The sequence below is a fragment of the Adiantum capillus-veneris genome, chromosome 22 (assembly GCF_014529385.1).
Source record: "Adiantum capillus-veneris isolate H3 chromosome 22, ASM1452938v2, whole genome shotgun sequence".
NCBI lineage: Eukaryota > Viridiplantae > Streptophyta > Polypodiopsida > Polypodiales > Pteridaceae > Adiantum > Adiantum capillus-veneris.
The window spans coordinates 125,272,080-125,285,891 of NC_140952.1; the positions used below are offsets into that span (position 1 = coordinate 125,272,080).

Below are 13,812 nucleotides of genomic sequence, written 5' to 3' on the forward strand. Positions count from 1 at the left end.
CGTGAGCGTATTTGAAAGCGTGCGTGTGGTTGAGGGGTGGAGGCAGAATGGTATGGGCGCCAGTGGTAGGGTTGAGCACTAGCAGGTAATGAGCTGAGTGTTCATAATGATCGCAATGGTGGAGACGATCAGGTCCCAGCTGAGGGCGAAAATCATGCACATCTCCTGAGTAGCCATCATCCAAGGCTTGAAACAGTGCACGGTGATGAACAGACTCGAAGGGGCTGCATACGAAGCAAATGTCTTACATGTTCTGCAAGCTATTTTTCTCTCTATATGCAAGATATTTTTCTCTCTTACGTGTTCTGCAAGCTATTTTTCTCTCTGTCATGTGTCCACACATGACAGAGGGAGCTTAGGCCGCTTGCAAGCTACTCCATTTTCCTACACAGCTTGTGAGACAAGGTGATCTTGATGCTATACGGATCAGCTCCATAGTCCTTTAGCCTTAGCACAAGGGGCAATCGTGTAACAATGTCAGCGCTCCGCAGAACTCCGCAGGCTCTATCAATGTTGACGTGGACCAAGACCTCCTTGCTGCTTTCCACGTGTTCGACAAGGATGGCGATGGCTTCTAAGAGTCCTCCTTCTCATCCGCTGAAAACAGCCCAAAGCTTCTAGGCCCGGCCACTTTCAGCTGCATATGGGAGTACTTGGCAAGCCTCCAAGGTTTTCTGCACAGCCTTTTCTATGCGCCATCATCTGTCGGAACTATGGAGGTGCTGTTGGGAAGGACGGGTGCGAACTCGGTACTCAACGGAGCTACTTGTTTGATGAATCTCTACATCTCGCTGGATAACCGAAAGTCGTGGGACAGAAGAAAATGCAAATCATGTAGGTGCTTCTGGCTCTCTGGGGGTTGATCTCACTAGCAGATGTAATGGGGAAGCCTTTGAAAGCATTGAGGCCACCTTCATTGCGGTTGTGAGCAATCTGAATAAACAGTAAAGAAGGAAAGGGTTACATAACAGGCTTGCATGCACCTATGTTTGTGTCTGTGCAGGAGTGGAGCCTCATCATCACATGCAGAGGTGAATCAACCAGTCTATAATTGCCTCCTTCATTAACTCGCATCATTGAATAGGCCATTTGTGCATACTACATTGGGAGATTCTACTTACTACTTAATGGGCTTGGCTGCAGATCCAAGGTGCACTATCAAGAATCTGATTAAGAGAGCTTAGGGAGTCCGAGATGTGGGTCTTTGCAGAAAGAGAGTGGGAGATGCAGTGCTCTGCATTGTCCATCAACTCAGTAATGAGCTTTTATACTTAAGAGACCACACAGCGCATAAGCCATGCATGGCCCCATTGCAGTCGTTGATGTATCTACCGCTCACCTTGTAGCCAAGTAGCTTAAATCCACACACACACACACACACACACACACACACACACACACACACACACAGAGCCTATTCTATTGCTTATCAATGTACCTTATTTGATGCTTGATAAAGGTGCTTTCCTCTCAGGCCAAACGCAGAACAACAAATCTGGAAGGTGCACGTACCTGAAATCCAGCAGTGTTGCAGTTGAGCTTCGACTGTTGTGCGTTCTTGGAAGCCTCTGCCTCTCTCTCTCTCTCTCTCTCTCTCTCTCTCTCTCTCTCTCTCTCTCTCTCTCTCTCTCTCTCTCTCTCTCTCTCTCTCTCTCTCTCTCTCTCTCTCTCTCTCTCTCTCTCTCTCTCTCTCTCTCTCTCTCTCTCTCTCTCTCTTCACAACTCAAAAAAGAGCATGTTCAACTCACGCGCCATTTTTTGGGGCAGCTACTATTGAATTTTCATGCAACTTTGGAGCTTGAGCTCTTAGACCTACATCACACACGGACACAAACTTGAGCCACTTTTTTTTAAATGGAGATATATATATATATATATATATATATATATTGTCTGCCTTCACCATGCATTGAGGGTACTGTCGAGGGTAAGCGCGTCAAAAATCGGACCCAAACTACATAGGGCTCTGGTTAAATATCGGCTTGCTAAGCTGCGTGTAGGTGGATGTGACTGGCCCAGTCGGTCATGTCGCTCTTTTTTTTGGGGGGGGGGGGGGCAGCAGACATTTTAAACATATGTACGGCATGCGCCACGACATGTGCAGATGCACGCACGTAGTGCAGTGGTTAGGGCAGTGCTTCTGGGACGCGAGGTCGGGGTTGGAGACTGCGTGTGAGCTCCGTGTGTTGACTTTTTGGTCAATGGTCACCTAACGGCTACATTCGACCGGCAATCGGCATGCCTTGCTTTGCCACAAGGCCTAGCAGGCCGAAATATAACCAAAACCAACTACACCGTGTCATGCACTCTATAGCCCCACCATACAATCTCATGCACAAGTAAAACCCTAGCTGGGTTCACTTCACACTCGAATGAACACTAATGCCCATATTACACTATCCAACTAGGGTGCTCGTCCCCTGTTACAATGTCCCGTAGCCAAGAGCTACCACCATTTGAAGCCTATCAAAATGCTTCCCGCATTTTACTTTTTGAAGGTTGGCCAGGTCATGAAAAAATCGTTGGGCTTGCTGGGTCGCCCCTCCAGGCAACAAATTTTCACTACTACCTCGTCAAATTACCACACGACATCTCAACACAGTCGTGGTATGCCTGCCCCAGTGTGACGGGGGCTAAGACTAAAGTCAATAATTTAAAAATACCTCTATCTCACCAACAAACTTTGAAAGTTATCTTTAACATTGGAATTTCAAATTTTGCTCTAAAATTTAAATTTGCAGGTGGGAATTTGGAAAAGAGAGAGACTCTCATCGAGGAGAACGGTACTCAGACGTGAAGCAAAAATTGCATCTTTGCATTTGTATGTAACAATAAATGTGAGCCTTGAGGAAGCTAGCATAGGGAATGTTTAGAGCAATCCACGATAACAGGGATGAAGCCCTAGTCTAGTCCAATGAAGATGTGATGCATCAACGGTTTTTTGGCCACTACACTAACACCATTATCTTCATATGGGAGGAGCAACATCTCTTTTATTGCCGAAAAGACTGGCTCAACATCGGAGCTCCTTACTGGCTCCTTTACCTTACTTGTGCCTTATTTCTAAAAGCGGTCATGCAGTTTGCCACGTCACTTGCAAAAAAATTAACATTTCACAAAGGCCTCCCCGTGGTAGGCCAAAAATATTGGAAACACCATCGATGAGGGCGCACATCAAGGAACAAATCAGAGGGCAACATGCCATATTTTCCTTAAAAAAAGCAACAACCACTTTGAGCCCACACAAGATGGAGGGAAGACACCTACTTATCTGTTGTTTCGAAAAGGAACCATGCCACATAAGAAAGACCAAACTCAAGAAAATCCTTAGCCCACCCCCCACCCCCCCCCCCCCCCCCCCCCCCCACCACCACCACCACCACCACAAATGGCAGCCAGCTAGCTTGCTTCACAAGTTCCTCGTTCATCAGTGATTCATTGTCGTCAGCACCCATTAGTAGTGACATATTGTTGAAAGAAGTATGTTGTTCCGCCTTTTGCTACTACAAAGCCCAAAAATGCATGAACTACATGACAATACTCCATATTGGACATAGATTCACGCATACCCATGTCCCTCCATACCTACCCACGTTTAAAGAAAACAATTATGGGCATGACCAATACATATATATCAATGTCGTTTACATTACAAGTGAACATACTCATTATCAGCACCTTAAGTACACATGAAGACGGTGATGCACTAATAATAGGGAAACTTACACTCATGACCATCAGTATGTGTGTTCTACAACCACGTGGTCTATATATGAAGAAGAAAATATAATTTGAGGGAGCAGCAATAGGCCTTCTCTTGATTGCTTTCATAAATGAGCTGAATTAGATTGCAAGACGTATCCTTTCCTTTATGCTTGATGTTACTATAGCACAAAGTGCTCAAGAGGTACACATGCTGCTGTATGATGATGCCATAATGGTGAACATTGTAACCATTAGCTTCATCATGCATATTATTGACTACACACTACGGCATCCCTACTACATCATCAATACCCAATAGAGGGTGTAGAAACATTGAAATAAAACTGACTACAATGTGCAACATGGTTATGGCAAGGAAACCCTGGGTGGTTTTAACTGAAGGTGAAAGGGTGACCTTTTGCCATATCCAATCAGTTATACTTGCATCTTGAAGACATGTGGCCTTATGCAAGACCTTCACAAGATGATAGAATTCACAATGAGGGATACGGTCTTAATCATAGGAGAGATACAATCGCTTAGTACTTATCACAAATCAACAAACTTGGCATTGGCCCAGCACTGGGTGTTTAGTTAAGGATTGTGCATGCCATCAAATATTTCTTCATATGTATAGTAGGTAAAGCAATGTAGCTCTATTAGATGGGTGAGCATAGACAAATATATTCATACTTCTTGATGTTTTGGATTTTAAAAACCCCTTCAATAAATTTACATCTATTGATTATTTATGTCCCTAATGTAAAATAAATTATGTAAAACTTTAGCAAATTCAATACCCTTCCATTGAACGCACGTGCTATCTTACATATTCCATAGTGGACACCCCGGGTTGGGAAGCCATGATTTTGAAACACAAAAACTTCCTCTCATTTTTTCCTTTTCTCACCTCCCCCCCCTCTTCAAATAAATATGATACCCCCTCCCTTAAATTTAGGCTTGGGAGATAAATTAATGGGGGCCTACCCCTAACTTATACTCTTATGTAACTTGTAAAAAAACCCCCCTCCCCTGCACTTACGTGGTGTGGTACGTTTTCCATGGTGAATCCCCCAGGCTCTCTCGTTGCTAGTCGCTCTTGCTCTTTTACTATTTGTTATCATTTTTTGTTTGTTTGCTAGAACTAGTATAAGGCTATGTATATACAGTCCTTCAATTGCAGAGTTCAGATGTTAGGGAAGAAAATTTAAGAGGATGGGGATCCAAAATATTGACGTGAGTGAGGACTCCCCCCTTCCTTGGGTAGGTCATACTGTTTGAAATGTGCTCGTCGCCCTTTGAAACCAATTGTTCAAGTTGGTAATATGTGAGGATTTTTTCCATTAGTTTTCTATTACCTTAGGTGCCTCATCGAGTTGCAAGCGTGGTAAGGTACTCTCCCAGGATCGAACTTGAAGTGGTTCATCAAGTGATTCTTGAGCACTGGGAGGTGTGAATTCCTTTGTAGCTTCATGGAGGTCCACTATTGTAGGTGGAGGTTGTGGAGAGGCTTTTACCTCTATGGATGCATTAAATGAGGATCTAGAAGCTTCATGGGACTTTCCCCTTCCTGCGCTAGGTGGAATAATTTGGTTTTTCCTTGGAACCCAAACTAGCTCTGGAATAGGTGTGTAGCATTCTGTGATCTTTCCCTTTCCACGGTCTGCCATTGGCTTTGGAGTTACACTGATTGACTCACATGGTTTTGTAGGTGATGGCAAAAGACACATTTTACATTTAGGTACCCAAATTTGATCATTTCCATCATAGTAGCCTTGGGCTTCTAATAGTCATTTTGGAATCCATCGTGATTTGGTCTTGACTCTCCTAGAGCACACTCTTGGTTTTCCATGAGAAGTTTTTCTTGAAATGGATGGAAGGGTTGAGGTATCTGGAAGTAAGGCCTTGGGGACCCATTGATATGTACTCTTAGGTCGTACATGTTGAGTACTTGCAATATTATTGCTTGCTGCAACTACAAGTGTTGAAGTGCTAGGTTCATGGGGAGCCGACAAGGACGAGTTAACCACTTTGGTTTGTGAATCTTGGCTATCCTATAACTTCGCTAGAGCCTGCAACGTAGGTGACTTTGCTTCAATGATAAGGATAAGAGGTGGTGGTTGCGTTCTGACACTACCAGTACCCCAATCAATAGTGCATTTGGTTGCCAACACCCACGTGCATCCAAGGTTTATGTTGCCCTCCATAGTTCCAGCAGGCATGACCAAAAAGTCTTGAGCTACAACCCCATTGTCATAACATACAGAAGTGTGTCAGATTCCAAAAACCGTAGTTTTTTTCTTGTTGACACCCTTGACTTGGATAATACTCTCAGATAGAGGTAGCTTCCCTAATTGACACCAAACTCCATATGACAACAAATTATATTTAGCACCCGTGTCCAATGAGGCGTTATATAGCACTTTTCCATAGGTGCTATTTAGCTCAATAGGGCATCGTAGAGGTGTGTCAGAGTCCAACCAATTATCCTCTGTTTCAACGTGGAATGCATGTGTAACTCCAAGGTTGGCCTCTCGTTGGCATCATACTAGCTCAATAGGGTATCGTAGAGGTGTGTCTAAGTCCAACCAATTATCCTTTGTTTCAACGTGGAATGCATGTGTAACTCCAAGGTTGGCCTCTCGTTGTTGTCGCTCTTTAGCCTCACCTTGAGCTTGTATCTTCTTCAATTCTGTTTGTGCCTTGGCTGCCTTTTTTTGATGGATGGCACGTAGCTCTTCCTGGCTTAGAGGATCAGAGTACCTTTTGAATTTATTCCCATTGAGGAATCCAATAGTTTCAACTCCATCTAGAGTCTCCACACGAATAGTTCCTTGTGGGGTGATTTCACATACTCTATATGGTCCTTTTCCCGCATATTTCAACTTTTTGTTTTTGTTACGCACTCCATACATAAGGACTTTATTTCAAGCATTGATATCTTTGTTCTTTAGATAACGATCAAACCATTTCTTCCTTCTATCTTTCTCCACAAGTGCATTTTGCATAGCTAATTTCCTCTCTTCATCTAGCCTTTCAAGGATGTATAATCGCTCAACTAAAGGGTTACCATCCCAACCTTTGTGAGAAGCTACTCGAAGACTAAGGATGACAAACTCCCATGGCATAACCGCTTCTTGGCCATACACCATCTTAAACGATGTGCAGTTTATGGCAACTTTGTACGCAGTACGATAAGCCCATAAAGATAAAGTCAGCTTTAAATCCCAATCTGTGCGATGATCTTCCACTGTTTTGGTCAAGATAGAGATTAAGGTTTTGTTGGTGCTCTCAGCTTGGCCATTTTCTTGTGGATAATAAGGTGTGGACTTATGGTGAGCTATCATGAAGTTGGTAGTAAGTTCTTTTATCACTCCATTTATAAAATGAGTACCATTGTCGCTCATCAAAGGGACAATCAAATCTTGTAATAATGTTCTCAAAGAGAAACTTGGCAGTTGAACTCCCATCAGCCTTACATGTCGCCCTGGCTTCCGCCCACTTTGTCACATAGTCAGTGGCAATGATAATATATCGACATTGAGTGCTACGAGCTACCGCAGTAATTGGGCCTACAAAGTCCAAACCCCATTTTTCAAATGGTTGAGTCACTTTAACAGGATGTAAGGGCATCCTATCCTTTTGTTGTGTGATCTTGTAACGTTGGCATTCATCACATCCTTTTGCAAAAAGTGATGTATCCTTGAATAAGGTAGGCCACCAATAGCCTGATTGCAACACCTTTCTAGCAATTAGTTCCCATTAGAAATATCCTCCGGCTATACCCATGTGGGATTCTTGCAGTATGTACAGATACTCATCCCCACGGGCACAACGTCTAAGAATATTGTCCTTCCCTAGCCTGTAGAGAGTTCCTGCAATGAGAGAATAAGGTTCACATTCTTTTAACAGTTTTCAATCTATGTCCTTACGAAGCTCTTTGGGTAGAAAACCATTACCTAGAAAGTTCACAATCTTCTCACTCCATTCAGGTATGGTTTTGACTAAGAATAGAGAAGTATCAAGAAATTCATCACCGACTCTAGTAGGGGCTTCACCATTGGGTATGCAAGACAAATGATCAGCCATGACATGTTTTTTACCAAGTCTCACCACAACGATAAAATCAAACTCAAGGAGAATTAACAACCATCGTATAATTCTTCCTGTGGAACAAGGTTTATTTACTAGATACAACAAGGCTTGATGATCAACATAGAAAACAAAATTGTTGGTCAGAAGGTAGTAGCAAAATTTCTTCACTGCATAAATCATACCTAAACCTTCTCGCTCTGTAGTGGTGTAGTTTCTCTCGGCATCATTCAATTGATGACTTGCAAAGCTAATGGGGTAGTCCAATTTATGTTCTCCTGGTTGAACTAGAACACACCCAATAGCAAAGTTTGATGCATCAATATGCACATGGGAAATTACATTCCAATCGGGCACTTGTAGACTACGAGCGCTAGTCAAGGTCTTTTTCAATGATTCATAAGCATGGTCACACTCCGCGGTCCAATGGAACTCAATAAGAAGCTTGTACAAAGGACAAGCTATCTCCGCAAAGTTTAAAATAAACCATCAGTAATAACCAACATGGCCCATGAACCTTTGAACTCCTTTATATTTTGTAGGTGGTGGCAATTTAGCAATGGCTTTAATTTTGCTCTCATCTGTGGAAATCCCATTTTTGGACACTATATGCCGTAAAATGACTCTATGTTCAACCCAAAATTGGCATTTGAAAGGGTTTAAGGAGATGCGATACGATTTGCACTTCTCAAACACTTTTTGTAAGCATGATAGATGTTCTTTCCAAGAGGAATATAGACAAAGGTCATCTAAGAAATCTTTGTAAAACTCCCTTAAATATTCTCTAAAAGCAGTGCTTATTAATCTTTAAAAGGTAGCAAGGACATTGGTTAAGCCAAAAGCCATAACATGAAATGAGAACACTCCAAATTTGATTATAAAGGCCGTTTTAGCTTGGTCCTCTAGCACAATTGTGATTTGATTGTAGCCAGAGTACCCATCTAAAAAGATATAAGCTTCCTTTCCTACAACTCTTTCAAGCACATGTTCTGGATATGGCAAGGAGTAATGGTCCCTCCTAGTGGCGACATTGACCTTCTTGAGATCCACACACACTCTAAGTTTCCCATTATTTTTGGCACAATCACTATTGGAGACACCCATTCTGAGTGCTCAATAGGGTATATGAATCCGCATTTCACAAGCTTTTCAATCTCTTCTTGAACGATCTTTGCATATTTAGGATTCATTGGGTAGGGTCATTGTTGAACTGGCTTAGCCATGCTATTCATGGGGATCGTGTGTTGCATCATGGAAGGTGGAACACCTTTCATATCATGATATGTCCAAGTAAATATACCCCTGAATTCCTTGAAAAGTTCTTTAAGTACACACTCCTTAGTCTCTGTCAGATCTTGGGCAATGAAAACAGGTTTGGACTCTTCTCTTGGGTCTGCTAACTCTATTTCCATAACTATCACTGGACCGTCATAAACTCCATCGCTTCCATCAATAGGTTTTCTTTGGGCCTTTGTACACACAACCTTACATTCCTCTGTGGTGTAGGATTTGAAATGTTCAAGTGCAGGGTGTAATCATGTGGGGTCCTGCTATTCTGTGGACTGTGATTTCACTTTTGATTCCTTTTGTTGCTGAGATAACTCTCGATTTTGTCATCTACTTATGGTATGGCTCAACTTTGGCTTCTCTATAGCCTCTATTTGTGCGATGTCAATGGGTTGTGGACTACACCACATAACGCATTGAAGGTATTCACCCCAGTTATCTACCAACTTCTGATAAGCATGCCCCTATATAATTAAGCCATTCTACGGTAGATTTCTTTTCCTTTATTCTAGCATGCACCTCTTATATCTCTTACTCTTCTTGTCTAATTTTCAACTACATCTGATCTCTAGTGAAGAGTCACTAGATGAATCACTACTTGTGTCTTCTGCTCCCTTGATAGATTGTCATCTAGGGTACTAGTGGGCCCTGAATGGTTTGTCCTCACATTTGCACTAAGATTTAACTCAGATTCTTTGTCCTCAGAGTCAATTTCAATTGATGATTCTGACCCCAAATCGTGTGGGCTATAGTCTTGTGAGACGCTACTGGTTACAATGCCAGTCAAACCTTCATCTTGTAGGTCATCAGAAGCTATATGCATTGCTTCTAGCATATTTAAGGGTACAAGTGGTGGCATTTCATCCCCCTCAGGTGTTACCCAGGTCGTCCCCCGTTTCCCCAAGTATTTATGGTTGCTACTAGGTGGACCCAATCCACATTGTCTGACTCAATCATCCCAGGTAGTACATCCATATAAGGAGAATCTTCCCCAACATTAGTGTCCACTTTACACGTGTAACAATATTGCAATGGGTCCGAGTGAACTGTGATTTCAGATCTATGATCAATTATAAATATGTTTCCTAGAGGATATGCTCGACCAGTTACAAGATCTACTCGAATGATAGAATCTTGGAACTGCAAGTAGACATGGTTTTTAGACCAATCATGCACCATTTTTGCTTCCCTCATGAAAGGACGTCCTAAGATCATCTCAGATGCCATAGTGTGCTTAGAGAAATCCATAACAATGAAGGTAATTCTTATTTTATGTCCAAAGACCTTGATCTTGAGATCTTCTAGCATCCCAATAGATTTAACAATAGACCCATTGGCCATCTTTACTACTATGGTTGTGGTTCCAAGGTGAGGTCTTCCCATAGTTTCCCAACAATTTTTAGTCACATTGCTAACCCCAGCACCACCATCAAGGATTCCCTTCACAGTTAATCCTTTGATAGTGATTGGTATGGTTGCATTGGATTCATCTCCCTCAAAGTATTGTCCCAACTTGTTAACATGTATTTCTACAATAGGGTTCTAATCTAGGTTGGGTTGTGGATCTAAATGTTCCTTCTCTATTGCAATCTCCCTAACTTCATCCATTTGTGCAAATTGTGGTAGCCTGATATTTAGTTCCCCATTCAGGAAATCTCGAAGAGCTAAGAATAGCTCAGGGTCTCCATATAGTTTGGACATGATGGTGGTTCTAACCTCTAAAGACATGAAATCCATCAATTTGGAAATATTTAAGGGCACCTTTTGGGCTTCAGTCCCTTGACGTGGGGAAGATCTGATTTCCATTTCTTCAATAGGGTCAGGTAGTACCTTTGTAAACATTCTTTCCAACAAGAAGTGAGTACACCCACTTTTCCATGACTTTAAGTCACTTTCTTCTTGGGACACTAGGTATGGCTAAGGGTCTATGGACATGGTGAGGTTGTTTTTGCATAGGAAATATTGTGTCTGTCATCTGGATATGCCTAGGTGCTGGCTCTAGATCCCTTTGTGTATCTTCTACCAAACTCCTTAATTGCTTGACTCGCTTGATCTCCTCTATAGGGTTTGGATAAGTTCCTATCTTTTTCTTGGATCCTGGCCATTGTGGCTCATGACGATCTTCCTTGTTGGTTTCTTTACTAGTGGTCGTTATGGTCTCCATGGTTTCACCTAAATCAGAATCCTCTTCAACATCATTCATATATCTAGGGTCGTCACCAGTCCCTATGTTGGTCTTTGAACTGGGGTCTGACTTTGCTACTTTTTGCGATCTCTTCCTTCGTGTTTTCTTCTTCTCTGAGATTGGGCAATTCATGCCATGTCTCTTTCTTCAAGAATATAATTTTGTTTTTGGAGCATCAATCGTGTGAGTACATTTACTGTTACCACATGTGTACTTTCTGGTAACCTCAATCAAGTTTAATGGCGTGATCTTCAGTGCATTTGGATTATTTGGACATTGGGCAATCAAATTATCTATGCCACATCGATCTACATCCCCGTCTCCACTAAATTTTTGTGTGATCTTGGCTATTTGTACTGCCTTACTTTTAGGCTCTCTATCACTTGTGTTACGCATATTCTCAGCAATAGACCGACCGATAGCTTGAGCAAATGTTGCCAAGTCACCTAAGTGATCAGGCACCGTGGGTGAAGGCGCTCAAGAGACTACATGTGGAGTAGGTATTAGCATTGGGCTTGGCGCATAAGAAGCCCTTGGGTTCCACGTTTGGTACGGTGTTGTGCCCTATGGTGGCCCAAAGTACATATGTGTTGCCCTAGGCATAGCAAGCATCGGATGTGACATGCTATTGCTAGCCGATATGGTCTATGGAAATAAGAGCTTGGGTGTTGTGGTTGTGGAGCATAGGTTTTTGAAACAATGGGAGGGGTAGGGGCTACATGAGTGCAAGGACCCATAGGTGTATACGATTGGTACACGCTTGTAGGTACTGTTGCAGGCATTGAGCTACCATTAGTGGTGCTTTACTAACAAATGAGGTCCATGGCGTGTTTCTCGGCATTCCCATCATTGGGGTAGGCATGGTAGCCGTGGTGTCATCAAGGGAAAGATGAGCTAGACTTGGAGAAGTAAAGCTATCACTTGTAAGCTGAGATTGCATCGAGACCCCTGGAAAAACAACATATGGAGGATCCATCAGACTTGCCGAGGGAGTCTCCATTTCTAATAAGGTTGGTTGTTTAGCATTGCCTGTATCCAAGAATCTCATGAGACCCGTTGAAGGCATGTGGATCCACTTGTTCTGTCTCTCTAGCTCAATAACCCTATGGATGACCTCACAAACTCTTTGCTGTTGATCCTCCACACTAGTAGCACCCGTTGTGGATTGTAGGACATCTAACCACCCCACGTGATAGGTGTGACATGTGTATAGGTCGGTTAGAGTTTCCATTTGTAGTTCGTACTCCCAGTCCTCATTTAGGAACGCTTCATCTAGGATTGAGGTGCTATGGGTGTCCTTTGAACTAGATGCAATGTGGCTCTCTATGGGTTGACTCTTAGTGGTCGCTAATTCACGAGCACTTGATTGCTCTCCTAGCAAGGATATTTACATAGGGGCTTTCACTTTTGACTCTCTTCGTTGATCCGCCTTGCGTAAGCTCTCAATTTCCTTTTCCCTAGCCGCAATTATATACCGCTCAACTTCTTGTACTTCGGCAAGGCTTCCACCATGAGGTAATATAACCTCGGAGGGCAATAGCTCTGAGAGTCAAGGGGTGCAGTGAATGGAGTATTCATGTGCACACTCTCTAAGAGCATAGGGTCAACGTTGGTCATGAATGGAGAATTTACTTTCCCGTCCCCTTCATTTACATCGTTAGCTCCATGTTCGGAGCGAGTGGCTCTACTAAAGGTTTCATTCAAGTGGCTAAGCATGCTCGGTCCGAACCGTGGGCCCATGGCATGCATGTCTTGGCTTGAACTATCAGGATTAGGCATTGGGTAACCCTCCATGACGTGGTAGTCATAGGAAGAGCCACTAGACGCTATATGTGGATCCTGAGTGGTACTACCTTGGGTTCCCGCTGAGGGCCTAGAGCCTAAGGTAGAGGAATGATGAGTGCCCGCGTAAATGGAGACACTCTCGATGTGGTCGTCCTCTAGCACATGACTAGAGCGTAGGTGCATGTGACCTCGACACTCTAGACGTGTTGGTGAGTGCTCGTGAAGGCCGCTCACTTAGTTTTTTAGGTGTTTACAACCCAAATTTTTTTGTATTTTTGGTCCCTTTTTTAACCGAGCCACTGAATATAGTGTGCGATAGCTCAAAACGAGCGTCTTGGCTAGAGGGATGTTCTCTACTTTACAGCCCCCGATTCGGTTATGTACAGCCCTCGAAATCCTAAAACTAGTCTTTTCCTAGGTGGGGAGGACTAGAATTAGTAATTCCAAAGGGTGAGTGTGAAGGGGATGGTGGAGGACTTGAGGAACTTGTCCCACATGCCTTCATTCCCTCTTGTAGGGGTAGGGTATATATATAAGTGTGAGTCTAGTATATATCATAGGACTGAGGCCTGAGGCCGAGGCCTGCGCTTGGGCTTGGGCTTGCGCTTGGGAAAATGATCCCGATCCCGATCCTAAATTTTCGTAGAGCGCACTCACGTCTCACGTTTAAATATTTTTGGTTTTTTTTTTAATTATTTTTTTCAGGCGGTCACCACGCACATAATTTCAGTGGCCTTTTTGGGCCACACACACACTAC

At 43.0% G+C, this 13,812-nt stretch overlaps 1 protein-coding gene across 1 annotated transcript; it reads left to right on the forward strand.

Moving 5' to 3' along the window:
• The first annotated feature begins 643 nt into the window (after positions 1-643).
• Positions 644-1,051, forward strand: LOC147430164 (uncharacterized). The gene is made up of 3 exons (XM_086495108.1): positions 644-749; positions 818-924; positions 1,004-1,051. The coding sequence occupies exons 1-3, from the start codon at positions 644-646 to the stop codon at positions 1,049-1,051; spliced, it is 261 nt and encodes an 86-aa protein (XP_086351234.1).
• Positions 1,052-13,812: the final 12,761 nt, after the last annotated feature.

What these genes read in the sequence shown, in the direction of transcription:
- LOC147430164 (XM_086495108.1), top strand. Translation starts at nt 644, where the DNA reads ATGGGAGTACTTGGCAAGCCTCCAAGGTTTTCTGCACAGCCTTTTCTA. An exon ending in GAAGGACGGGTGCGAACTCG is followed by an intron (nt 750 to 817) that starts GTACTCAACGGA and finishes GTCGTGGGACAG; the next exon opens with AAGAAAATGCAAATCATGTA. An exon ending in AGGCCACCTTCATTGCGGTT is followed by an intron (nt 925 to 1,003) that starts GTGAGCAATCTG and finishes GTGTCTGTGCAG; the next exon opens with GAGTGGAGCCTCATCATCAC.